The sequence below is a fragment of the Vulpes vulpes genome, chromosome 16 (genome assembly GCF_048418805.1).
Source record: "Vulpes vulpes isolate BD-2025 chromosome 16, VulVul3, whole genome shotgun sequence".
Lineage (NCBI taxonomy): Eukaryota > Metazoa > Chordata > Mammalia > Carnivora > Canidae > Vulpes > Vulpes vulpes.
In genome coordinates, this window is record NC_132795.1 from 39,577,729 (window position 1) to 39,604,332 (window position 26,604).

Here is a 26,604-nt window from a genome sequence, read left to right on the forward strand (position 1 = left end):
TCTTCATGGGGGTGGGAAAAGGGAGAGCTCTTCTCTTTGTCCTGTCCTTGCCCCTTTTCTATTCCCACCAGCAGGCACCTGAGTGCCAAGGCCATCTAGACCGTGCCAACCTGGTCTAAGGGGCAATCTCTGGCCCCTAGGTGCTCCAGCTCCCCACTGTCTTGGAAGGGTTTGAATTAAGATTTCTCTGAACAGAAATGTGGAAGGATAGGGAGGGCACCTTTCCATGTCCTCTTTGTTCCCCCTTCTTCTGCCCTCAGGTCCAATCTCCCCCCTTCAAGCAATAGCTTTTGGCCACCCCTTGGGCTGGAGGTACACACACGCTAGTAGCACAACCCAACTTAAAGAAAGGACCTACGTGGGCTGTGGAAGCCAGCACAGGGCCGTTTGGGTGGAGAATGCCACACACACACACACACACACACACACACACGCGTGCGCCCGCACAGGTACATACATACACCTAAAGTTATACAGAATTGCGCATGTTTTCATTATGTGAAGTGCGTTTGTCTTCTTTTCCATTCCTTTTTCTTTTTAAGATTTTACTTATTTATTCATGAGAGACAGAGAGAGAGAGAGACAGAGACACAGGCGGAGGGAGAAACAGGCTCCCCGCAGGGAGCCGGATGCGGGACTTGATCCCGGCGGCCTGGGATCACGCCCTGAGCCAAAGGCAGATGCTCAACCACTCAGCCACCCAGGCCTCCCATCTATCCTATTTTAGTTTTTAAAAAATACTTGTTGTAATCCACTAAATTAATTTTATAGCCCACTAATTGGGTCCATTTGTGACCCAAGTTTGAAAAGCAGTGCTGTAGGTTTTGGTAATGTGATCAGATTAGTGTTTTGGAAACTTCTGGCAGCTGATGGGATAAAAGATTGGAAGGGAGGGTGTGATACCGGTTATGAGATCCTGAGCCAAAGGTAGTAGGCCCAGCGATGGTAAGAGTGAGAACAGAGAGGAGGAGAAGGTAGCAGAATCAACAGGTCTTGGTGACTAACCTGACAATCGGGAGTGCAGGAGAACACTGGAACAATGTCATGATATCCGATTTCAATGCCATATTGCAGGGAGTTACATTTGAGGGAAAAGACATTGAACTCAGCTTAATACATACATCTCCCAGTACAACAGTCAGGGTGTATGGCCTGTTAGTTGAGGTAAAGTAGGGACTGTAACAGGGCTTTTGGGTGTAGCAATAGGAAGCTACTGATCAGCTTTAGCAAGGACACATCCATCGTAGGGGCTCAGGGGGTGAATGTATTGGAAGATCAAGGGGATAAGACATGCAGTAGAGGGTGTAGCTTATCCTTCCTTGGGAAGAAAGTGGGATGCCAGGAGTAGGGCTGCGACCCAAAGAAGGGCACTGCCCTGGTGCCTGAGCGCTTCCAGGTGGGGGGAGGACGGACAGGGAACCTGGGCATTGAGGACACAGCAGAGAGGAGTCAGCCCTCCCGCCCGGGGCCAGGCGAGAGAATGCATCTGAGCTCAGAGGTGGACGGACCCGTAGCAGGAAGGTGGGCTCTTCCTTCTCATGCCGGTGGGAAGGATGTGTGTGGGGCCGAGGTCCCCTGCAAGGGACAGTGGCGTCCAAGCGCCGGCAGGTGTGCAGCTGTGACCCCCGCGGAGGCCAGGCCAGCCGGCCGGCAGGACATCGGTGGGGGATGCTGGTGCTCAGGGATGCTGGAAACAGAGAAGAGGTATGCGGCAGGGCCTTCCAGAACAGCAGGGAGGACAAAAAGCAAAAGTGGTCTGCACCTGAAGGAGGAGTCAGGGTGTCTAAGGATTGAGAGAAGACGGTGGATAGCCAGGGCTTGGGAAGAGTGTGCACTTGTCTCACAGCGCTGGTGTCGATAACCCTGGTGGTCACAATACCTTTTTTTTTTTTTTTTTTTTTTGGTTCTTTTTTTTGTTTTGTTTTATTGACTTAGGTTAAGTATCAGGTGAAACTTTGAGAATACTTGAGAAAATGGGTTTTTAGGACAAAGGAAGCTGCTTCTTGCTTCTCCTTTTCCCCCTCTCTCCCCTTTGATGACTTCTCTTGAAACTAATTTAGGTAAAGAAAGCCACTGCTTCCAAAAGTGCTTTGGCACCCTGGCATAATTTCAAAGAAATCTCCTTTCCCACTTAGTTAACTACATTTCCCCAGGAAAAAAAAAAAAAAAACTTCTCTGTCAATGTAACATCCCTTAACAGGACTCCTGCTGGTGAGTTCTTGTATCTTGCTGTGGCAGCTGTGAACGTATATACTATTGATTGTTAATGTGTGATATAAATCCGACTGGAGCATGCCCACTAATTGGTTTGAGAGCTAGATATAGACAATGCTGTCTTATAGTAGCCTGTGTAGATAGGCCTAGTCATAGGGTTAATTCTGCTTGACAGCACATCAGCAGCATCTTGAGAGTAATTACCCAACAGAAGTTTTCCCACAGCCGAACTGAGAGCTTCAAAGGCTTCTGAATTTACAACCAGTATTAACCTATATCTGAAACATAATGTTCCCACAAGGGCTCAGGTTTTTTTCCCCTCCTTTTTATTAAATGTATGGGGTTACTAGGTTCATTTACTCAGTGAAGAATTTAGTGAAAAATTACTTGGTGTTGAATAATTGAAAATCTTTAATAATAAGTAAAGAGGATAAATTTAAATTTGAGTTTTTTATGGCTTTATTATATTACAGAAACAAGTTAATCTGCCTTTTTTTTTTTTTTGGTTCACAATTTATCCTCCTCCTCTCAAAACAAGTTAAAAAGTTAATATCATTTTCATACTGTGCTATCTTTACAGATAATGTGCACATTCAGGGGACCTAGGATAATGCACACATCGAAAATAGTTAAAACAGATATGTATGTACATTTTAAAAAGCGATTTTCCCTGTTGACCAATGTACTGAAATCTATAACCATTGCATCCCCTCCCACAACCCAACAGTTGCTCTTTAATAAGCGATTTTTATATCGTAAAAAATTTCTTTCTCTTTGCAGGTCAGAAAGCAAGTTTGACTCCGGTTCAGGTATGTTTACATTAGTAATGTTATTCTGAGTATATTTTATTTACATTATTCTCTGAGGAGTAACTCATCAGATCAAGAACCTTTTTGATTTTAAACAGACGAGGCAGCCTCTTTTCAAAACATGAACCCTACCTCAAAGCAGGGCTATTGGCTGCTTGGAATCATAACTTGAGATGTTCACTTTGAGATTCTTGATAGTTCTACAGTAAGCCTTAAATGATCTATATCTGCAGAGTTTCATTTTAAAAGCAGAAGTGAGAGTTGTACATACTTACTGCTCAAAATAGAATATTATTCTCTCAGTAGACAAAGCATCTTGAGTAATTTTGAAGATTATGTGCAGGTGACTTGTCATCAGATACATTTAATCCAGCAAACTATTATATACATGCTGCTGAAGTGAGCACTAATCTAGAAATATGAAAACTATACAGAGATTTAGCCAATAGAAATAGAAGTTGTTAGTTTTTTAAAAATTTGTTTTGTTGGAGGGGGTGATGGAAAACTAAAAGCACCTTAAGCTATTATTTTTGTGTCTATCAAGAGAAAATTAACATTTTCAGAAACAGTGGCATATCAATCTCATTAGATGTCTTCTTTTCACTAAGCATGAATGTAGCTATATAATCCTTAGGTTTGACTGTGTCTTTATGTCATTTGCTGAGATTTATGGGCTCCAGAGTGTCTAATAGTGTTTATAATTAAAGCGCAAAAATTGTCTCATATTTGTACAAAGGAATTATGCCCTTTGGTGAACTGTTAATAGATAAACATGGATTTTTCAATTCTAGGAGAAAATAATTTGCAAAGAATCATACAATTTATTGAATTTAAAAGTAACACTCTTACTCTGGTTTGAGTTCCATTATGTTTTAACTTAAAAAAAGTTTTTGTTTATTATGTTTACAAAGGAACTAAGGACTATATATTCTTTTTGATCATGGTGTTAAGGAGCTAATGTGCTTTTCTTCTTTAAAAGCTTTCTTTTATTGTATGCCTTTATGAGTGTCTCCAACTTGGTGAGACTCTTTAAGTATGAAGTCTATACATTTGAGTTAACAATTTTACCTGATTTGAGAGCCATGATTTCAGAAATCTTTCCATTCTGTGTGTTCTTGGGCTTCTGAATCACATCTGACAGTGAGAGCATAAGATAAACATTTCTGGTTTTCAATCTTGAAAACCAATCTTGGCTAAATGGAGACTAAAGACATGGTGGCATTATATCAATGATTTGACTTTTTTTGATTCATAGGAGGTGATCCAAAATAAGGTGAAAAGTCTTTGTCATTTTTTTAGATATTAAAATCTTTATGTATAATAAAAAATAAATGAAGAAAATTGATGGAGAATGAATTTTTATATAAAAGTTGGATGTCTTTTTATATCATTGCTAGTAAGTCACCAGATATTTATTAAGAGCCTATTTTGCCATGATTTGATTTAATTCCCTAAAGGTCAGGAACTGGTTTTAAGATATAGGAACATAGCTCTTAAAAATGGAAAAGCCCACCAGGTTCATTTTGAAGGTGAAACCTGGAAATAGTGTACAAAATTGAAATATTAGGCAGCTATTGTCAAAGTCAGAAAATTTATGTTGAATTTTCAAATCCAAATTAAAGTATGCTGCTATATTCCTGTAGTGATAGTTATAACATCTGTACAGGCACACATCTTTCTTGTGACCCAAGATTGTGTTCATGATTCTTATTTTTTCCAAGTCCTAATTTTTAAAAAAATGTTTATCATGGACAACATCTGTATGTCTTTGAAAACTACAAAGTTCTGTACTCTGAAAAATCTTAAAAGGAATACTGATTAAAAGTTTATTTATTCTTTTAATTTTGAATTTAAATATGTTGTGGAAAGAATTCAGATGGTCAAATTAAGAAACAGGTAATTATGTTTTCTTATAATCTCTTTTAGCTTAGTATCGAATAAGGGAATCATGACAAAGGAAGCTAGAACTGTGTTCTTTGGCATGCTATATCATGCAAATTTTGGTTAGAAATAAGATGGTATATTGGAACAATTAAGAGTCTCATGCTCTACCGACTGAGCTAGCCGGGCACCTTATATTGGAACAATTAAATGTATGACTTTAATAGGTTCAGATTCTCTATTGTTCATCAAATACAGAAAGTAAACTAGCTCTGCTTAATGTTGTATACAGCTATAACAGTGTTCCTGACAAAGTAAGATTTTTAAATGAAGGTAGATGCCAATCTTACTAAGAAAAAAAAACCACTTAAAAATAAATAGCATGGTCAATGACTAGCCATAAAGGAAAATATTTCAAAGTAAAATTTTACATATATATATACACACACACATGTATATGTATCTCCCCTCCCAAGGAAGGAGCTCAGCTTATGCAGAGCTTACTGCACATTTGCAATTTGTGTAAATGAGTTTCTTACTGTGGAGTGAGATTCATGAGGAGGGAAGGAAAGTTTTCATTGTCAGCACACGGTGAAAAATGTCAGTTGTTGAATACATAACCAAACGATCAACCTAGAGAGTGATTTAAATTTTTTTAAATCAAAATTGTATCAGTTTTTTTCCTACAAAAGCAAATCCACAGATTGTTTTTTTTAAGTTTCAAAAATTTTATAATGAAATATTTCAACTACATATAAAAATAGAGTGTGATATAATGAACATCCATATATCCATCATCTAGATTTTACTATTATTAATAATTTGCCATATTAATTTCACTTTTCTTTTTTTGCTTGAAATATTTTAAACTAAAATACAAACATTTCATGTCATTTTAAAGCCTGAAGATCATAGATTGCCTTGACTTAGTGAAAGAGATCAACTATTTTTTTTTTAGGTTTTTGTCTCAGAAGTATGACTCACAGATATTTATGGAAAGGATCGTGACATTACCATGTCTACATTCAGCTAAAGAGACATCAAAAGTTCTATTTGTGGTGAAGGCTAGGAAAACCTTCAAGCAGACGGTAGCAGCATTGAGTTAATTCTGACCCAAGAACCCCAGGAATGTTCTGTCCTCAAGATTAATTTGATTAACACTCTAGCTATATGTCCTCTGTGTAGTGAGGTACATACTGATTAAACTCTTTTCTGTTGGTTTATAACTCAATCACCTCAAGTTTTTGGTTTTGCTGATTGAGAGCAATCAACCTACCTTCTTTCCAAAGGAGTTTAATACTGTTTCCCAGTTGATGTAATAATCTTGCTTGCCTGCAATCGTGTGTAGTTGGTGATTTTACTAATAGAGTTAAACAGACTTCCTTTTATGTTCAGAAGTAGCAAGAAGCTCTACTCTTCTCCCCACCTCCCAAGAAGGGAAGTTAGTTGATGCTAGAGGAAGCAGAGCACTGAGTTTAATGTAGTGATTAAACATGAAAGCTATATATCAAATCTCAGGAGAAACATGCTTTTGAAAGAGGCAGGGAACTGTGGAGCATATTGCATGATAGGCTATGTAAACAGAGCCCTGGAGGTCAGTGTGTGGATGCAAACCAATTAAATAAAGAAATTACTGGCTTTGCTTTCTATCATCTGGATGGGGAGGATCACAAGTTAACATGCACAGGGTTGAAGTGTAAACTTTGCTTGAATAAGTTATAGGCACCTCTGGAAACGTCATTAACTCTTTCAATTCACTACCAAGTGTTTTTGTTGTTGTTGCTTTTAAGATTTAACCAAAAGAAGTTAAAAACGAAAACAACATACATGCTCTCTTCGCCTTTCTTACACATCCATTAGCAAAGGTGCTAGTGATGAGTAGAATGGAAGAGAAAGCAGAGGACGAATTGCTGAGAAGAGCAGAGTTGACTGTGCAGTCAGATTTCAAGAACGTGCACATGTCTTTTGAAAACAACCCATTTGGAAAAGCAGAGCTCTTGCAGAATAACTGAAAAAATATGTTTTCTTCTTCTCCTCAATTCTGGGTATAAGGCAAAGATGTAGTTGGAATTTACCAGCCACTACAAAACATCAGGATACTGTTATTTCTGTTCTATTAAAGCAGAATAGTTTTTCTGACCAAGAAGAACCCTAAGCCTATAAATTAATAACTATATGTTAAGGACTGCCTGGAGTTTAATTCTGTGTTCTTAACCTTCTCAGGCAACGTTTGGATGAGAAAATAAAATCTCAAGTTAAAATGGTATAGTTTCATGGTCCATAAACATTCAAAACAAAGATTTTTTTTTTCTTTCTTCTGTAGAGTCATGTTGGCTGAGAAAGTGAATAAGCTTATGTTTAGTGCTTGTTGATTCTGGGCTGCTCGGAATAGCTATACTAAGGAAATGGGCTCATACAACACAGCAACTCAAAGGTATAAGATTTCATGAAAGCAAATTATGGAGGATTAAGAAACCTAATGAGCATGGTTTAGTGTGGAGAGTAGAGGAGGGAGCTCACTATTAAATAAAACCCAAGAGTGTACAAGGTTAGGAGATCCTAAAAGACACGATAATAAAAGGCACAACAGAATATAATTATCTTGAAGAAAAAAAAAAAACAAAAAACCAGAGGAACAAAAAGCAGCTAGTGTCGCTTTTAAGATCTGTATAAAAAGGACTCTACACCAGGGTAAGGAAATCAAAGAATATAATCAGTTCAAGCTTGAGGCAAAAACATAAGGGCAGTGCAAAATACAGTGGACTGTTAATGGTGGTCACTAAGTTGAAGGGAAATGAGGAATTTGAATATAGTAGAACTAGAGTTTTGAAAGCTTGTGAGCAAATGAGACAGGCTGCCTCCCAAAGTAAGTCTTTCTCAAGAAATGTTAATAAAGGAAACATTTCCAGAATCTTACCAATGTGGAGATTATGTTGACAATAACTTTTCAGCTGCTTCAAATCGATTTTGTCATTTTTAATTTCTTATTTTTGGAGGGCTCGTAATAGCAAAGAGCAAGGAAATACACTATAAATCTCCAGAAGAGTATTAGAATCTGTCTTTGGGCATCATTCATTAATAGAAATAAAAGGAATATTGTTTATTCATCTGTTTATCCATTGAATCTGTTTACCAGGCATACCGCACGCCATACCTAGATGCTGAGGTTATAGCTGTGAACAGGGTGGATGCAATTCATTCTCTCCTAGAATCTCACAGCCAGTTGGGCCATTACAGATTCACATGGAGAAGGGCGGAGAAGGGCTAATAAGGTTAAATTTAGACCCAGATGGTGAATTGAAGAACTCTCGACGTTCAAACATAAGCTAATATATTTTAGGTTTTGACAAATTTAACTTTCTTTAACTTTATTCGAACCATGTCACTCTGGTTTCCACTTTGACTTTTAAGAGATGAGCCTAAATAATGCTACTGGTTAGTGTGTAGTTTTTCTATAGCTTTTAATAAGGAGTGACATTTCACATTTGATTATCATTAAAAGAGATTAACTTACAAGAGAACAATGACAGACGTTAGCGCATATTCTTCACTTTTATTTAATTTTTAATTTATTCTTTTACTGGATCCTAATCAAGGTTGGCCTGAAAAATCCGGCGACCTTCTTTATACCAATCTTTCTGAATTGTGTAGAAGCAAGTAGAGGGTACAGAGCCTTTCATCTCCTTTTATAAACTAAACACCAGGAAGCAGCAAGGCACAGCAGCTTAGTGCAGACGTTTGGGATCAGATAGATCGAAATGAAGACTCTCCTTATTTCTGGTAATTTTCAGTCAGTTTTCTTGGATTTCATGTATACCATTACATTACATACTTGAATTTTGTTTTTCATTTCTTCTTATTTAGAAGTAAGAGCATTTGAAGCTACAGATTTCCTTCAAAACACTTTAGGTTTTTTTTATGTTGTATTTTAAATAGTTGCAGTTTTGGCTTTCTTTTGGACACAGTGATTACTTGGGAAAGTGTTTTACGTTTCCATATGTTCTACTTTCTACTTTTGTTCATCATTTTCAATTTCGTTGCTTGGTGGTCAAAAAAATGTAGCCTTCCTCTCTTTTAGTAAGTCTATTATCCAGTACTTATTAAAGTTGTATTTTTTGGCCTAAGTTGTATTTGATTTTTGTGACTCTTCTGTGGGTGATTAAAAGACTATTCTCCGATGTAAGGGGTTTGGTACATATTTACTAGATCAGTCTAAGTCTTGATCTATGTCATTATTTATTTAGTTTCCATTTTATCTGACGAGGACTTTGAGAGGAGAGACACTCTGTCATTTGTCTGTTTTTACCTGAATTCCACCTCTTGAGCTATCACCGTACCTGTGTTGTCAGCTTCTGGTACTCTGTGTTTTCCGGCACTAGCCATCTTGCTTGGCTCATGCATCACACTTGTCTTCCCATAGAGGACATTATCCCAAAGCAGTGCCTAAGGAACAAAGCCTCCTCTAAATAGGAAACTTTCATTATCCCAAATTTGTACGTGAAGCAGGAAGTTGTTTTATCACCTGTAAACACCGGTGCTCCCCACTTCCTTTTTGCCCTCAACACCATCCCATAGCTTTGTAAAGAAAGAAGTTCTGAGACATCATCTTTTAAGGTTCAGCTCAAGCATTGCCCTCTCAATTAAATCTAGCCATCCTTAACACTTCCTCAGCAGTTAATCATTCCTTCCTCTGTGTAAACACTGGATCTTGTGCTTGGATTTATTATAGCATTTATGATCTGCTATAATTACTTGTGTGAGCCTTTTCTTTCTCTCCAAGCCTGAGTTTTTTGAAGACAGGAACCTTGGTATCTGGTATGAAAGAACTAGTCAATAAACAAAAATTCCATGAGTTTGGGAATCTTTCTATATCTGTTCTTCCAATTGTGACAGGAATGCTTAACTAACTACCAAAGATTTACTCTCCCCTTTCATAGTGTCGAGTTGTTGTTAGAAAGTGGCTGCTTAGCCAGAGATGACAATTTCCCACCCTTCTCCATGCGCTTGGGGACATATGACTAATTCTTCCAGTGGAATATGTGCCATTTCTGGGTTAAAGGGATTAAGTATCCAGTATACTCCACCTCTCTCTTCTGAAATTATGTCAGAGGTACATGCTGAACATGATGGCATCACAGTATGGAGGGCGTCTGGATTCCTGAGTCATACTTGGAAGAGATCCACTCAGGAGAACCTTCACTCCAGAAAATCTTCATTGGCCTTTATGTAGAGGGAAAGAAACCTATATTGTAATAAGGCTCTGAGATTTTGCCATTGTTTATTAGCATGGCAGCTAGAGTCATATACCCTGATTAGCCTGGTGCCTAGAATACTTCCTGGCAAATAGTTGGTACTTACTGATTTTTGTTGGATAAATGACAAAATTAATGGCTGGAGATGATAATATCTAACCCAAAGATAATCCTTTAAATGAAGGATCATAGAAATACAATATATTGTGTTCTGTATAATCACCAAGCTTATCAGTTATCAGTTGACACAATGGTATCTTATAGCAGGACACCTTAAAAAGCAATGACTTAAAGCAGCAATAATGTATTTGTGCTCACATGTCTATGGATTGGTTGGGAGTTGGCTGACATAGGTTGGTCACAGGCTGGGTCCAGGTCTGATCCATGGATCTTGTCATTGATGATAAAAGAGGGCAAACCTCACTATGCAAGCACATTTCTTTTTTTTTTTTTTTAAGATTTATTTATTTATTCATTCAGAGAGGGCGAAGAGAGAGGCAGAGATACAAGCAGAGGGAGAAGCAGGCTCCCTGCAGGAAGCCCGATATGGGACTCGATCCTGGGTCTCCAGGATCACACCCCAGGCTGCAGGCGGTGCTAAACCGCTGTGCCACAGGGGCTACCCTGCAAGCACATTTCAAGCCTCTGTTTGCTTCAGGTCTGCTAGCATCCCATTGGCCAAGCAAGTCACATGCCCAAGTTGAAAGCAAAGGAAGGCGAAAGAACTCTGCCCTTCCTACTCACTGATTATGCAGGTATTCTCTCTTCCCTCTACTGCTGCGTCACATGGTAAAGGATGTAGAGATAGGAATGGGAGAAGAATAGAGCCAATGATGGAATCTACTATATAAGAACAGCATGTACTTAGGGACGCCTGGGTGGCTCACTCACTGATTGTCTGCCTTTGGCTTAGGTCGTGATCCCCGGGTCCTGGGATCGAGTTCCACATTGGGCTCCTTGCAGGGAGCCTGCTTCTCCCTCTGCCTGTGTTTTACCTCTTTCTCTCTGTGTCTCTTATGAATAAATAAATGAAATTAAAAAAATCATGTACTTAGACCAGTTATTTGGTAAAAGCATTTATAGAATTAGAAATATTATATTTCTAAAGAGGATCCAATCCCTTCTTTAGAATCACATTATTTAGTAACTTAACTTCAGATGTAATATTAATGGATATATTGATGAAAATATTTGTATAATGCTTTACCATTTAAATAGTACTTTAATAAATCTTACCACATTTGAGAGTCAAAAATCTCAGCAAGATACACAAGAATATCTTTTAACAGGGAAGGAGTTGAGATACAGAAAGGTTAAGTGATTTATTTAAGGCCACATAACCAGTGAATGGCCAATCTGGGATTGGACTTCAGATCTCCAACTTCCAGAAACTGTGTCCCTTTTATTAGATCATGAGATAGTTATTTTAATGAGTGACTTCTGTTTTTTCTATTATTAGCTTTTAATTTTTCTATAATTCTTGTATTTAACAACTATTATATACTATAAATTATAAAAATTATTTTTTCTCAAATTAAACAATACGATTATAAACATATAAAGTATAGTACAGATTTCTATATGATTTCAATGTGTCTGTTAGTAGGCTATTGAAATACTGCTGGCAGTTTCCCAAGACGCCTCAAAAGATAGCATTAGTTGCCTCAGTGACTTTTCTGTGTTCTCATATCTGGTCTTAAACTTCCAAGCTGTGAAACTTAGATATTTTAGTATCTTTCAGGGATGGACTCATATTGACAAACCCAGAAGACTAATGGGTTAAGCTAGAATGCCAATGTATTTGTTTATGATGAGAACTAAAATTTTCGTATGGCTCAGAATACTTACATCTGCATGATCAGTGTCTTCCTTCTCTTAAATAATAAAGCTCTGTGACTCACAAAATCACAATAAGAACTCACTTTATCAATTATCCAAAATAAATAATTTATATCAGGACTGAAATCTCCTTACTGTAGCATGTTAGTACCCTAAAGACAGACTTATGTGGGGAGTCAGATCGTAATCAGAAAGTTGCTCTGTTAAGCACAAAATAAAAAAGGGAAATAGACAAATTGAATATTTAGCTTTATGTGTTTAAGTTAACATGGATTATATATCTCAAAGTAGGGATGGTCCTTGCCAGTGAGACTTTATATAACTTAACATCCATCGGCTTCACCTTCATCCATCCACCTACCTAACCATCCTCATGAAAAGATTGCCTAAGACTTTGTTTCCAAGTGGTTGGAGCAGGAGACCATGTGCAGAAACTTGAGAACTTAATATTTACAGTTTAATGATTCTTAGGTATTGAAGCACATATTAAAATTTTAATGGTTTAACATACCACTTCAGCATACTACAATTAAGATATAGAAGAAGATCAACATAGAGATCTGGATATAAAACATTTCCATTACTTAAAACGTTCCCTCCTGTTTCCCTGCAGTCCATCCCCACTTCTCAGAGGCAACCATTATTCTGACTCTAATCACCATTTTTTAAATTGACTCTAATCACCATTGATTCAATTAGTCTGTTCTTGATCTTCATATAAAATAATATCATACAGTACTTATTCTCTTGTGTGTGCTATCTTTTGCTCTGTATAATGTTTTTTGAGATTTAATCATGTTATTTGTAAATGTGAGGAGTTATTGCTGGGTAGTATTAAGTTGGGATGCATATTTTGGATATTTTGGTCCAAATCAGGCTACCATTCATGCAGTTGGGTTTACTGAGATATCTCTGCTTCTGAATTTCTCAGGCCCAGAATACTGTTGTTAGTGGACAGAGCCAGTAGGTAGACATTTTTACTTTGACTCCACATGATCATCAGTCAGTGAAATTGGATGTATATGTAGAACACTTACTCTATTTAAGACTTGGTGGAGGATATATGAGTATGACACAGTTCCTCCCTCATGCATCTTGTAATGTAATTGTAGAGATGTGATACATACACGCATACACACCTGAAGATATCTATATATGCAGTTTCCAGTAATGGAATCCTTGTGGGATTTAGAAGCAGAATTACTTTAGACTAATAGAGATTGACTAAGGAGGTTCCCTGTTGGATATAGAACTTAGATCTTCAGAGGTTGAATTTGCATAGATATAAAGAAGGAGATCGTTTAAAATAGAGAGCCAGTTAGGGACAGAAGCAAAGGTGCAAAAAGTATTTGAGCAACAGTAAGTAAACCAAGTTGCCAGAACTGGAGGACTTTTGTTGGGAAGTAATGGTATAGTTGGGAGTCTGTTAGAGAGCACATGTTAAAGAATCTGGACTTAACTTTAGATAATAGTATTAGTAACGATTGCTAATGTTGATTTTATGCCTAGTGTGTGACAGGCATTATATCAAGTGTATTTGCTAACTCATTTAATTTTTATGAATCATACATCATTATTCTTGTTTTTTTTTTTTAAAGATTTTTACGTATTAACTCATGAGAGACACAGAGAGAGAGGCAGAGACATAGGAAGAGGGAGAAGCAGGCTCTCTGTGGGGAGCCTGATGCAGGACTCGATCTTAGGACTAAATCCCAGGACCCCGGGATCACAACCTGAGCTCAACCACTGAGCCATGCAAACTTCCCTATTATTCTCGTTTTATAAATGAGTAGACAAAGGCATAGAGAGGCTGGCTATTTTGACCAAAGTTATATAGCTAAATTAGCGACAGAACTGGGATTTGATTCTAAGTAGCCTAATTCCAGAGCCCATAGTCTTAACTATTATGCAATAACACCCCTAGAATATGAGCTTACATGATGAAAAAGTATTTTTGAATTTTTAATGATACACCTTTTTGCTCATACACATGACAATTTTTATTTGTACACATGAAATACTTGCCCATACAGTCACACATCGTTTGTAGAAATTTTCTCCCCCTACCAAAGTAGATTTAGCAATATGTTGAGATATAGGTTTTGGAGGTGATGTAGAGTTTTGATTTCTAAACGCAGATTATTCCCACAGCATTAAATCACCTGCTGAAGAAGATATTCATGTGGGATTTGTTGTAAAGAAATTATTGACAAATAATTAAGTCTCTAGGGAATTGATAATCATTTTGGTTTGAACATCAATCTTATTTTTTTAAATTTTTTTATTGGAGTTCAATTTGCCAACATTTAGCATAATACCCAGTGCTCATCCCACCAAGCATCACCTTATTTTTAATACAGTTCAAAATTAATATAATTCAATTAATACAGTTCACTGTAGTTTCTATAGGAAGTGGAAGTGCTTACCTTATATGGTAGATATCCATCAAGTGGGATGAACTGGTGGTCATTGTTACCTTCTTGCGAGACAGTACATGGGTTATTTGTCCATTCATGTAAATTGACATATCTTGCTCATTCCTGGGCGGAAATAAGATACATTTAACTATATAGGGTAGAAAATTTTGTTTTCTACATTATTATTTAAGGGTTGTGGAGAATAGTGCATAACTAGAACTTAAAATCGCCTATAGTTCCCAGTATATAATCTTCATATATAAAAAATAAAAAATATCCCCCAAAAATCTAGATTTAAAATCATGTTAAATTTATTTATGATAATATAGAATTTTTTTCCAAAATTTTTTTGTGTAGAACTAGTATGCATTTTTTGTAACCTAATAATTTGATAAACTGGCAAGTATAGTCATGTCAGACAGATACGAACAAAACATTATGATGTTTCATTAAAATGACATAAAAGTTTATGAATGAACAATGAAAAAGGGAAATTTTAATGTCAAAGTGAATATCGTTTCAGCAGTTTGGAAGTTAAAGTAACCATGCTCAATTCCCCAAATGTTTGTTGATCGTGCACTAGGGTAAAGCTTTGCCTTGAGTAAGCTACTTGTAAACTATTTTAGAACAATTTAGTATCTAGTAGAAATAACTCTCAGCGCAGAAATACTATTGTTAGGGTATTCCCATATGACTGGGATTAGCATGAAAGACAGCCACCTCTCTGCTGCTCTATTTTGTAGTTCACAAGGCCAGGGGAAGCTTTTAATTATTTCATGCTTATATGCCTACACATACCTAGGGAAGCATAATCCGAGATCTCAGTGTCAGTTTAATTATGCAGTTGATTTAACTGTTGACTTCACAGCTAGTTAGAGTTCATAATATCTTAGTGTTTGTAAACTTCTTGGTAGTATGGGTGACAATAAATATAAGTAAGGATAAATTAGTGTTTTTTTCCTAAAATAGAACATTAATAAAGTGAACAAAGATGCATTGTTAGTAAGATTATTTTAAGTGTAAAAAAGATACAGTTCAGTTTTATTTATTTATTTTTTTTTTAAAGATTTTAGTTTTTTTTAATTTTTATTTATTTGTGATAGTCACACACACACAGAGAGAGAGGCAGAGACACAGGCAGAGGGAGAAGCAGGCTCCATGCACCGGGAGCCCGACGTGGGATTCGATCCTGGGTCTCCAGGATCGCGCCCTGGGCCAAAGGCTGGCGCTAAACTGTTGCGCCACCCAGGGATCCCTACAGTTTAGTTTTAAACAACCTTATTACTTAGTAAACATGATCTTAAATTTGAGGGAAATGTTTAAAGGCAATTATATTCTTTTTTTTAAGGCAATTATATTCTTACGTATGGTTAATTTTTAAAAAATTTAAATTAAATTTGCCAACGTATAGTATAACACCCAGTGTTCATTCCATCAGGTGCCCTCCTTAGTGCCCGTCACCCAGTTACCCCATCTCACGTCTCTCCTCCCCTTCCGCAACCTGTTGTTTTTCCCCAGAGTTAGGAGTCTCTCATGATTTGTCTCTTTCTCTAATTTTTCCCCACTCAGTTTCCCCCCCTTCCCTTATGGTCTCTTTTGGTATTTCTTATATTCCACATATGAGTGAAACCATATGATGATTGTCCTTCTCTGATTGACTTACTTCACTCAGCATAATACCCTCCAGTTCCACCCATGTCAAAGCAAATGGTAGATATTCATCCCTTCTGATGGCTGAGTAATATTCCATTGTGTATATATGATGTACGGTTAATTTTAATCTATATTTTTGTAACCGGTTTTTAAGAAAAGATCTTTTATGGTTTTTTCAAAATACTCTAATTTGTTTTTTATTTGTTTAATTGTTATTTATTTATCCTTTTATCCTTCTTGAATCTGAAATGTATCGTGTTTTAGCAATCATTTTTTAAATTTCATTTTAGGAATTTTCCAGTTTAAAAAGTAATTAGATTAATTTTCATCTCTATCTTGTAACCAGTTCTTAAGAAAGTAATCTTTTATATTCTTTTAAAATGCTTCAAACTTATCCATTAGAAATCTAAAAGATACCATGTCTTTTATAAGATGATTGATAAGAACTTACTTTTCTACTTTCTTATTCTTACTGTAGTTTTAATAATCTTTCTCTTTTGGCATGATTTTTTAAAAAGGGTTTTCCCAATTCATATGAATTTTGATAGATATGATGTATTACCACGCAAGTCATGGGTCTATTTAATAGAAGGATGAACGTTTCTCTATCTGTTATCTGCATTTCTAACTGAGAGTCAATAGGTTGATTTTGCATAAGATGATCAGAAACAGGAAAGCTGTGGTTTAAAAAATGTTTAAATCTGTTTCAAATAACTTGGCAGGGCAATCTGGTAAAAATGACATGATTAATGACTGAAGAAGATTAAAATATTTTCACATTCTGTTTTTAATGACCACTATCTTAAGTTTCTACTCTAAAATTTATAACTGGTAAAATATTACAGGAAAAATATATAATTTATAAGCTGCTTGAAGTTGTGTTTTACCTTATCAAACTGTGCTTGCTTTTTAGCCAAAACAGCATAAATTAAAAACAAATTTTAACTGAAATGTAGTTTGTGTGCTATTCATTGAAGTGTTAATATTTATTAGGTTCAGCATTAAAAGAGCTAAGATTATTGTTTTCAATTAGGCAGGGTAGTAGTCAGTTCGTAATTTTTAAAATTTATCTTTACAACCAGGCAGATCTTCATCATTTGGAAATAGGCCATTTCAGTAAATTTAACTATAAATGTTTTCTATGTGTATAAGTGGTGACAAGTACAACTATTAATGTTGGAGTTTTGCCCATTGGTTCTCGTTGTTCTGTCTTTTTTTATCCAGAGATAATGATGTATATTCAGTGTCTGTCATATTTACCTAGAGGAAGTCTTTTTAATCCCTCATTTTTCTCCTTCACTGAGGTTAATGTGTAAATACTACATGAAATGGCAAATGGAAGAAAGTCTGTTTTGTCTAAAGATACCATTCATCTTAAACAAACACAATCTGTCTTTGAAAGCACAGTGATACGAGTTTTGTTTGGTGGGAGAAGGAGGAGGATGGATAAGACCAAAGCAAAAATACATTGCAAATTATGTCAGCTGGTTAAGGCCCTGTAAAAATTGGATAAATTTTTCAGATTTGTGTCTCCTTCAGGGACTCACCCGCCCCCTTCACACACAGTTTCATTGCTTCTTAATTTCCATCATCATCATCGACATACCATTTTTTATGAAGACGTGCATTGATTATTTATTTATTTAATGTTAAATAACTTATCAATTATTAATAACACTCCATGCTTGGGATGCCTTTGTGGCTCAGTGGTGGACGTCTGCCTTTGGCTCAGGGCGTGATCCCTGATTGAGTCCCAGGATCAAGTCCCATGTTGGGCTCCCTGCATGGAGCCTGCTTCTCCCTCTGCCTGTGTCTCTGATGACTGAGTAATATTCTCATTTTATATATATACCACATCTTCTTTATCTGTTCATCTGTCAGTGGACATCTGGGCTCTTTCCACAGTTTGGCTATTGTGGACATTGCTGCTATAAACCTTGGGGCACAGGTGCCCCTTCAGATCACTATGTCTGTAATCTTTGGGGTAAATGCCTAGTAGTGCAATTGCTGGGTCATAGGGTAGCTCTATTTTTAAGTTCTTGAGGAACCTCCACTCTGTTTCCCAAACTGGCTCTACCAGCTTGCATTCCCACCAACAGTGCAAGAAGGTTTCTCCCTTTCTCCTCATCCTCATCAACATTTGTTGCTTCCTATCTTGTTAATTTTAGGCATTTTGACTGGCATAAGGTGGTATCTCATTGTGGTTTTGATTTATACTTCCTTGATGACAAGTGATGTGGAGCATTTTTTCATGTGTCTGTTGGCCATTTGTAGGTCTTCTTTGGAGAAATATCTGTTCATGTCTTCTGCCAATTTCTTAATTGGATTATTTGTCTTTTGGGTGTTGAGTTTGATAAGTTCTTTACAGATCTTGGATATTAGCTGTTTATCTGACGTGTCATTTGCAAATATCTCCCATTCTGTAGGTTGCCTTTCAGTTTTGTTGACTGTTTCCTTTGCTGTGCACAAGCTTTTTTATCTCAATGAAGCCCCAATAGTTCATTTTTGCCTTTGTTTCCCTTGCCTTGGAGACATGTCTAGCAAGAATTTGTTGCAGCTGAGGTCAAAGAGGTTACTGCCTGTGTTCTCCTCTAGGATCTTGATGGATTCCTGTCTCACATTTAGGTCTTTCATCCGTTTTTAGTCTATTTTTGTGTATGGTATGAGGAAATGGTCCAGTTTCATTCTTCTGCATGTGCTGTCGAATTTTCCCAGCACCATTTATTTAAAAGACTGTCTTTTTTCCATTGGATATTCCTTCCTGCTTTGTCAAAGATGAGTTGACCATAGAGTTGAGGGTCCATTTCTGGGTTTTCTATTCTGTTCCATTGATCTATGTGTCTGTTTTTGTGCCAGTACCACACTGTCTTGATGATCACAGCTTTGTAATACAGCTTGAAGTCTGGCATTGTGATGCCATCAACTTTTTCATTTTATTTCAGATTTCCTCTCTGGCCATTTGGGTTTTTTTTCTGGTTCCATAGAAATTTTAGAATTATTTGTTCCAGCTCTGTAAAAAATGTCAATGGTATTTTGATAGGGATTGCGTTGAATGTGCAGATTGCCCTTGGTGGCATAGACGTTTTCACAATATTTATTCTTCCAACCCATGAGCATGGAATGTTTTTCCATTTCTTTGTGTTTCTTCAATTTCTCTCATAAGTGTTCTGTAGTTTTTAGAATACAGGTTCTTTACCTCCTTGGTTAGGTTTATTCCTAGATATCTTATGGCTTTAGGTGCAATTGTAAGTGGGATTGATTCCTTTATTTCTCTTTCTTCAGTCTCATTGTTAGTGTATAGAAATGCCACTGATTTCTGGACATTGATTTTGTATCCTGCCGCACTGCCGAATTGCTGTGTGAGTTCTAGCAATCTTGGGGTGGAGTCTTACGTGTTTACCACATAAAGTATCAGGTCATCTGTGAAGAGTGAGAGTTTGACTTCTTTGCCAGTGTGAATACCTTTTATTTCTTTTTGTTGTCTGATTGCTGAGGCTTGGACTTCTAGTACAGTGTTGAACAACAGTGGTAAGAGTGGGCATCCCTGTCATGTTCCTGATCTCAGGGGAAAAGCTCTTAGTTTTTCTTCATTGAGAATGATATTTGCAGTAGGCTTTTCATAGGTAGCTTTTATGATATTGTGGAATGTTCCCTCTATCCCTACACTATGGAGTTTTAATCAAGAAAGGATGCTGTATTTTGTCAAATGACAGAAATCTGAAGTTAATCCTTAGATATCTTAGTGCACAATTTTCTAGAAAGCCATGTATATGAATTTACAATTCCATGTAGGAAATGGAATATATTGCCTTATTTTTAAAAAAAAATTTTTTTTAAATTTTATTTATTTATGATAGGCACACAGTGAGAGAGAGAGAAGCAGAGACATAGGCAGAGGGAGAAGCAGGCTCTATGCACCGGGAGCCCGACGTGGGATTCGATCCCGGGTCTCCAGGATCGCGCCCCGGGCCAAAGGCAGGCGCCAAACCGCTGCGCCACCCAGGGATCCCTATATTGCCTTATTTTAATTATTTCCAATTTTGAAATCCCACAAAATGGAATAAAATAACTTTATTTATCCTTTTATACTGTGAACTCTTTAGAAACAGAGCCCTGTTTAATTCCTCTATATTTATTCCTGGCACTAAACACAACTAGGTTACAAGTGATGGCCAAAGAAATATTTACTAAGCTCATGCCAAAGGAATTAATTTTTTCTGCTTACATTTGCTTACTTATATTTATTATGAAAACTAACATCTTTAGTATTGTTCCTGCCATCTTGTTTTCTCTATATTATGCTTGTCCTTGTACTCTTTTTTTTCTTTTGATTGGATTGATTAAATTTTTACCATTAAAAAAAGCTTCTACTTATAATTAAACATACTATTTCTATTATCTCTATAATTTAATTTTAAGGAAAATGTTTGACCTTGCATTTTTCTGTTCATTTTGGGAATTGTTAAAATGTATAACTTCTTCTGCTTCTCCTAATATAAGAACTTTAGTACTTTTGTTTCTGATCCCTATACCCAGAGGCTGACTCCAATCTGGAATTTTTGGGATACTTCTCATTATGCCTCCACTTTCTTAAAAATGATTTTTCAAGAATCTATTGTGTTAAAACTATGTCATTAACTACTATCTAGGTTTTATTATTTAATTTTACATATCTATTTACTCAACAATGTTTTTTGTATCCTGATCTTAGATCTGTTTTTCATTTTGCTGTAGTACCTCTTTAGGTATTCTTTAAGAAATGGTTTAGATAGCAAATTATTTGAGTTACTTAAAATATAGATGATTTATTCACACTTCTAATATCAAAAAGGATTCAAGGCAGAAGACACACCATTGCACATTTATTCTTCAGGCATGGCAATTGGCAAATAGAACTTACTTACATGGTTCTAAGATCTCTGGGTGTGCTTCCATTAAAGATGGGACTTTTTGTTTCTCTTTTAAATGTTAAACTTTTTTACCAGTATGATTTTAGTTTTTAACTCATTTACTATGATTTCCTCTTGGAGGAGGAAAAAATGAATTTTTAGGTATCATTCAATTAAAATATGCACTTCAACAAATACTTAATAAGCATCCTTTCTATACAACAAATATCCAATATCGAGGAGGAGCGTGGTAAAAACAATACTTGGTTAAATGTACTAAAATCTGTTTTTTCCCCATGTTACAGCTTAAGTTTTTCATGTTATGGCCTATAATTCTTGAATTTGCTCTAAGAGTATTTTAAAATGAAATAAATGAAAGTTAATTTTTAAAAATACATTACTATCTTTGATCAAATTGGAATCTAAGTGGCACCACTTTTTAAATGTCATTATCCATTTTCATATACTTAACTAAATTAACAACATGTTAGAGAAATTCAAGGTATGAGAGGATTTAATTTTGTTTTTCTAGTTCACAAAGATTAATGTGGCAAGGATCTTTTATGTCAGTTTTGTTATAAGTAAAGGAATAGAATTATCTGTTACACAGATATGTGTACCTCTAATATAGACTATATTTTCTGATATTTCTCAGTCTTATCTCATTATTTCAACTTTTGGGTTTATTTATGTAAGGCTATTGTAGAGCTAATGGATGATGGGATTACAGTACACCATCAGTATCTCATTTTAAAAGCATTTAGTGTTCATTAGTTTGATGCAACAAAGAATATAGTTTGAAAATGAAAGGCAGTGAACAAAGGAAGAATTTGGCAATATGAATAAATAAAAATAAAATTAATGAAAATAAAGAGTAAAGAATCTGCACATTTTTAAGACTTTTGAGTTTTATTATGAAATAGACTTCCAGAAACAATGTGCCAATTTATTTGCTGTTCAGCTGTATGTAGTTTATTTTATTTTATTATTATTTTTTTCTGGACACACTGACCTACTCTGAGTATTATTATTCTCTTATTTTCTTTACCAATTGGATAGGTTAAAAGTAGTTTCTCATTGTTTTTATTTGCATTTTTAATGACTAGAGATACTGAACATTTTTCTTCTGTGTTACTGAGTGTAATTCTCTTGTTAATTTGTTACTTATTTGCTTTATTATTATTATTATTATTATTTTTAAAGATTTTATTTTTAAGTAATCTCTATACCCAACATGGAACTTGAATTTACAACCCCATGATCAAAAGTTGCATGCTCTTCCAACTGAGCCACCCAGGCGCCCCTATTATTATTAATTTTTAAGGTTACAAGTAAGAACAGAGCCTACTTGGACAGACTGTCATTTGGATTCTGGCTTTATTTCTTAAGCACTGTATTTTGGCGCAGTCACATTATCTCTCTGAGCCTTCATTTGTAAAACAAGAACACTTATAATACCTACTTCAGTATGAGGTAGGACTAAATGTGAGGACTAAATAAAATTATATATAATTAAAGAACTTAGCAAAATGCTTGGTGCACATCAGTGATGCTGCTGCTGATAAAAAATAATAATGTGTTAAATATTTTTCCTAGGTGATTATTTGATGCTTAAGTTCTTTTTCTCTATAGAAATTTAAAAAAATTTTTATCATATATCAGTCTTTTTATGATACTTACTTTGGGATTATGTTGAGAAAATTTTTCTTCACACCCAATATTATAAAAATATGATGGAAATATTTCTGAATGTGACTAAGTTGTAAACATAATTATTAATTTTAATGAGTCAGACTAAGGAAGTGTACCGATAATATGATTTTTTATTTTTAAAAAAATTTTTTAATTTTTTATTTTTTTTTTGATAATATGATTTTTTATATGTTTGGGAAAATATTACCATTTACTCCTGTCAAATTAATTCAGAAAATATTATTTAACAAGTTAATGGATTATTATTTTAAAAAGATTTCTTAGGTCTTCAACAGTACATTCTCCTGGATTGTTTGTATATTTAGGAAGGGCCTCTTCTATTTTATGCAATGCCTTTGTGTCCATTAGAAAATGGTGCTGTCTTTGGGCCAATGAATCAGAAAAACTCCTACTCCTTCCCCCCACCCCAACCTGAGCCCCCTTACACTGCAGCTGAATGACTTTTCTGGGCCAAAGCCAGCACAAAGGCCTAGGAATGCGGAAGCGTGAGCTAGAGTTAGCTTCCAGTTTCCTATTCCATCAGGTTCCTTTTGTACTGCTCACATTGCACCGTGTCATGAGATGGCCCCATATTTCAGTGTTCTCACAAAATGGCTTTGAAATAAGATTAATTTTGAAAAATTAATGATTAATGTATCTAAGTCCACCTGCATAGTTCAGCAGAGTTGAGCAATCTTTTATACGTGTACTTTTTATAAAAGCAAAGCAAAGCCCTTCTGTTTGAATATTGTGAACAGAAAAATCATAGCGCAGTGGCATTAGTCATACAGCCTTCTATTCATCTACCCTGGGTGTTAATTCATGGACTCTTAAGGGTTGATTTCTTTCTCCTAGTAAATAGTGATGTTGACGACCCATCTGAGACCATGTCTTTTTGAATGTTTTTCTTGTTATGGGAAAACTGATAGGTATTATGTTGAGTTTTCAAAAAAATATGCTTTACAGAAATCTCATCCTCTAATTGTGCTTAGCCCCCCTGTGATGCTCCTCTCTCACCCCCTATATTCCTCTATAACTTACTATTCATGATTCTTTCTTACAAGTCTTGCAGTCGTTTTTACTGTGTTCCTTGGAGCTCTCATTCCATTGTAATTACATTCTTTTTTTATCCTCCAATCTCTTCACAAAATGTTTCCTTCATTTCCTGGCTTTGAGATTTGTCTCTGTCCCAAGATCTGTCCTGCAACTGCACTACTGCACTTTTACCTCATATCTAGAGACAGTGTCAGTGATAACTCTTCATTTCCTTCTTAAGAGTCTTAGCTTTCCTTGTTGTGATCTGTCAGGCCCTGGTAATGCCCTTCATTTCATGACAGTTTTAGGCTTCCACTCTAATTCTTGCCATCCTCCTGGGTGATTTTAGTGACCATGTGGACAGTCCGGCCCACAACCAGTTCTCCAACCTCCCATGTCCCGGCTCCTTCCTTTTCTTCCCAGTCTAGTATGCCTCTCATTGTTTTAACTTTTCCCCACTGGACTCTATGGTAACCATTTTGTCATTTTGGCCAGTCCCCTCTGATTTCTGGATCTGTTTTCCTGATGTTGAATTCCCCAGAAAATCCCCAACCATCTGTTTTCAGTTGTAGTTTTTTTCACCTAGGTGGCATGGCCCCTGCAAAAGGAAAGAATAGAATTATGGGATAGTTGCCCCTGGAGATTTATGCTCTTTAATTTCAGATCACCTCTTGCCACTATTCTGCAGTCCTTCTAAGTCTTTATCACTTTTCTCAAACCCCCTTTCTACCACCCTTTCTTGTCTTAGCAACAATCCTGCCTCCTATTTCATAGAGAAATCTGAGGCTATGAAGCCTGAGTGTTTCCAGCTTTTCCCTCCTATAACTACAATATTCTCTACCCACACTTAACCTTCTTTCCTGCATGATTGAAGGAGGATAGGCTCTTTCTTTAGTAATCCCATCAATTCTGCTCCTATAGAATGTTATTCCATCACTTATTTACTCTAATTTCTGAATTCTGAAGGTACTCAATACTGCTTATTTCTTCCCCTCAACCTAGAGATGAGCTCAAATCATCCCATTAAAAGGAAAAAAATCAAACAAAACAACTTCTTCAACATTGTTCTCATCTTTCCATTGGAATCTCTACTCCTTTACTAGTTGGATCTTTCCATTGGAATTAAGGTTCTTAGGACACTACTGTTTCTCCTTTCTCCTGTTCAGAGGAACACCCTAATAAAGAAGGATGAGGAGCATAGAAGAATAATTAAAGGCCAATAAGCATTTGCAAAAGTTCAGCTTCATTATTAGGCATATCAATGTATATCAACTACAAAAATGTTTACTGAAAAAATTAGAGCTTCAAGAATATGGGGGAGATGTTTACTCTCGAATATTACTAGAGGGAATAGAAATTGATGCAATCATCCTGAAAAATAATTTTGTGTAATTGCTTAATCCAGTAATTCCACTTTAGGGAATATTATAAAGAAAGCACTCAGAGATTAATGTGAAAGGATATTCATGAAGTGTTATTTGTAGGACAGAGAGAGAGAGATTGAGATACAGCCTAAAAGTCCAGTAATGGAGGCAGGTTGCCACACTCTGTCTATATAGAGAAAAGTCTAAAAGTAAATGCACTGAAATGGTAATGGTAGTTACTACAGAATAGTAAGATTACAGGTGATTTTATTATCTTCCTTATACTTTCATGCAAAATCCTACTTTAATTCATAAGAACATCTATTGAATTTGTAACCAGAGAACACAAAAGGCTAAAAAAAAAAAAAACTACATATATTAACCCCTGACATGCTTCACTCTGCACCATCTCTGCCTCTGGCCAAAGAATAGAGGTTTTTGTAAGAAGGTGTTAATACATCTCGAAGCTTTCAGCGTGTTCCAGTTATCAACCTTAGTTTGCTTTCATGAAATGTTGGGAGTACATTATGGAAAGGAGGGGGAACATGATTTTCCCATCAGGTGATCAATGAGAGGAACATGTTGACCAATATAGAATGTTGGAAAAGGGAGAAGAGGAACTCACCAATAGAAGATGTGTAGAAGCATTAAATGAGATGAAAGAGAACCAACTGGAAACAAAGGAACCAAGTCATTTTAGGCTAACAGGTGGTAGATGCTCATCAATGTCTGGTAGGTTGTCCCATAACAATTTCACTGGATATTAAGACTGACAACCAAAACAACACTTAGTTGAAAAATAAGGATGGGCTGGCTTCTTCTCCAGAAAATGAGTAAAGGTGATCAGTGACAGCAGTATATTCCTCTTCAGAGGCTAGGAGCAGCTGTTGCTTAAATAAAAATGTCTAGGACATACGCTTCTAGCTGGAGACTTTTAATTTGTGACATTACATATATAGACTAAAACTAATTGTGTGTCCCCTGGCTCTGTCCTTTGCTCATAATTAATGTTCATACAAGTGATACTGTGATATCAGACGCTGACCAGAATATGATATGCAGATCATTCTCAAGCAGATGAGTAGGTTGTTTGTTAAAAGTTCATTTGCAGTTTGGTTGTGTTGAATGGAGAATGCATTTTTCACTATAGAAAGAGTATAATAGAAAAATTAGATTTCAAGGATGATTTACCAAACATATTTAGCCTCTAAAGTACTTGAAGATGCATAACAGTTTCCGTGAAAAATTTATCCAGAATTTCAGGTTGGGATGCCAAGAATAAACTTCCTATTCCCCTATTTTCTGGTAAGTTAAAAAAAAAAAAGGAGTCCCTTAGCTCTAAGCACCTTGAGGAGTTCTGAGCAGTTTTTATAGGTGAGTAGCTGCAAGGTTTGCCTAAGCTAGTCAGCCACACACAGGAATGAAAAGGAATGTTTTGGGGGTTGTGGATATTGAGGAGCATGAAGCTGGTTGCTGGGAGAACTCTCAGTTTGATTTTGGACGTTATACAGGATCATGAAAAGTTGGATTAGAGAGAAAATTTGAGCCAGGTGCTAAAA

General features: G+C 36.0%; 1 protein-coding gene across 3 annotated transcripts in view; it reads left to right on the plus strand.

The window, feature by feature from the left end:
* Positions 1-26,604, plus strand: part of MSRB3 (methionine sulfoxide reductase B3) — a 182,224-nt gene that overhangs the window by 89,890 nt on the left and 65,730 nt on the right. For all 3 annotated transcript variants that reach the window (XM_072742575.1, XM_072742576.1, XM_026001766.2), the window contains one exon: positions 2,995-3,023. In XM_072742575.1, the coding sequence (XP_072598676.1) occupies positions 2,995-3,023 (29 nt within the window). The remainder of the gene's footprint in view (positions 1-2,994; positions 3,024-26,604) is intronic.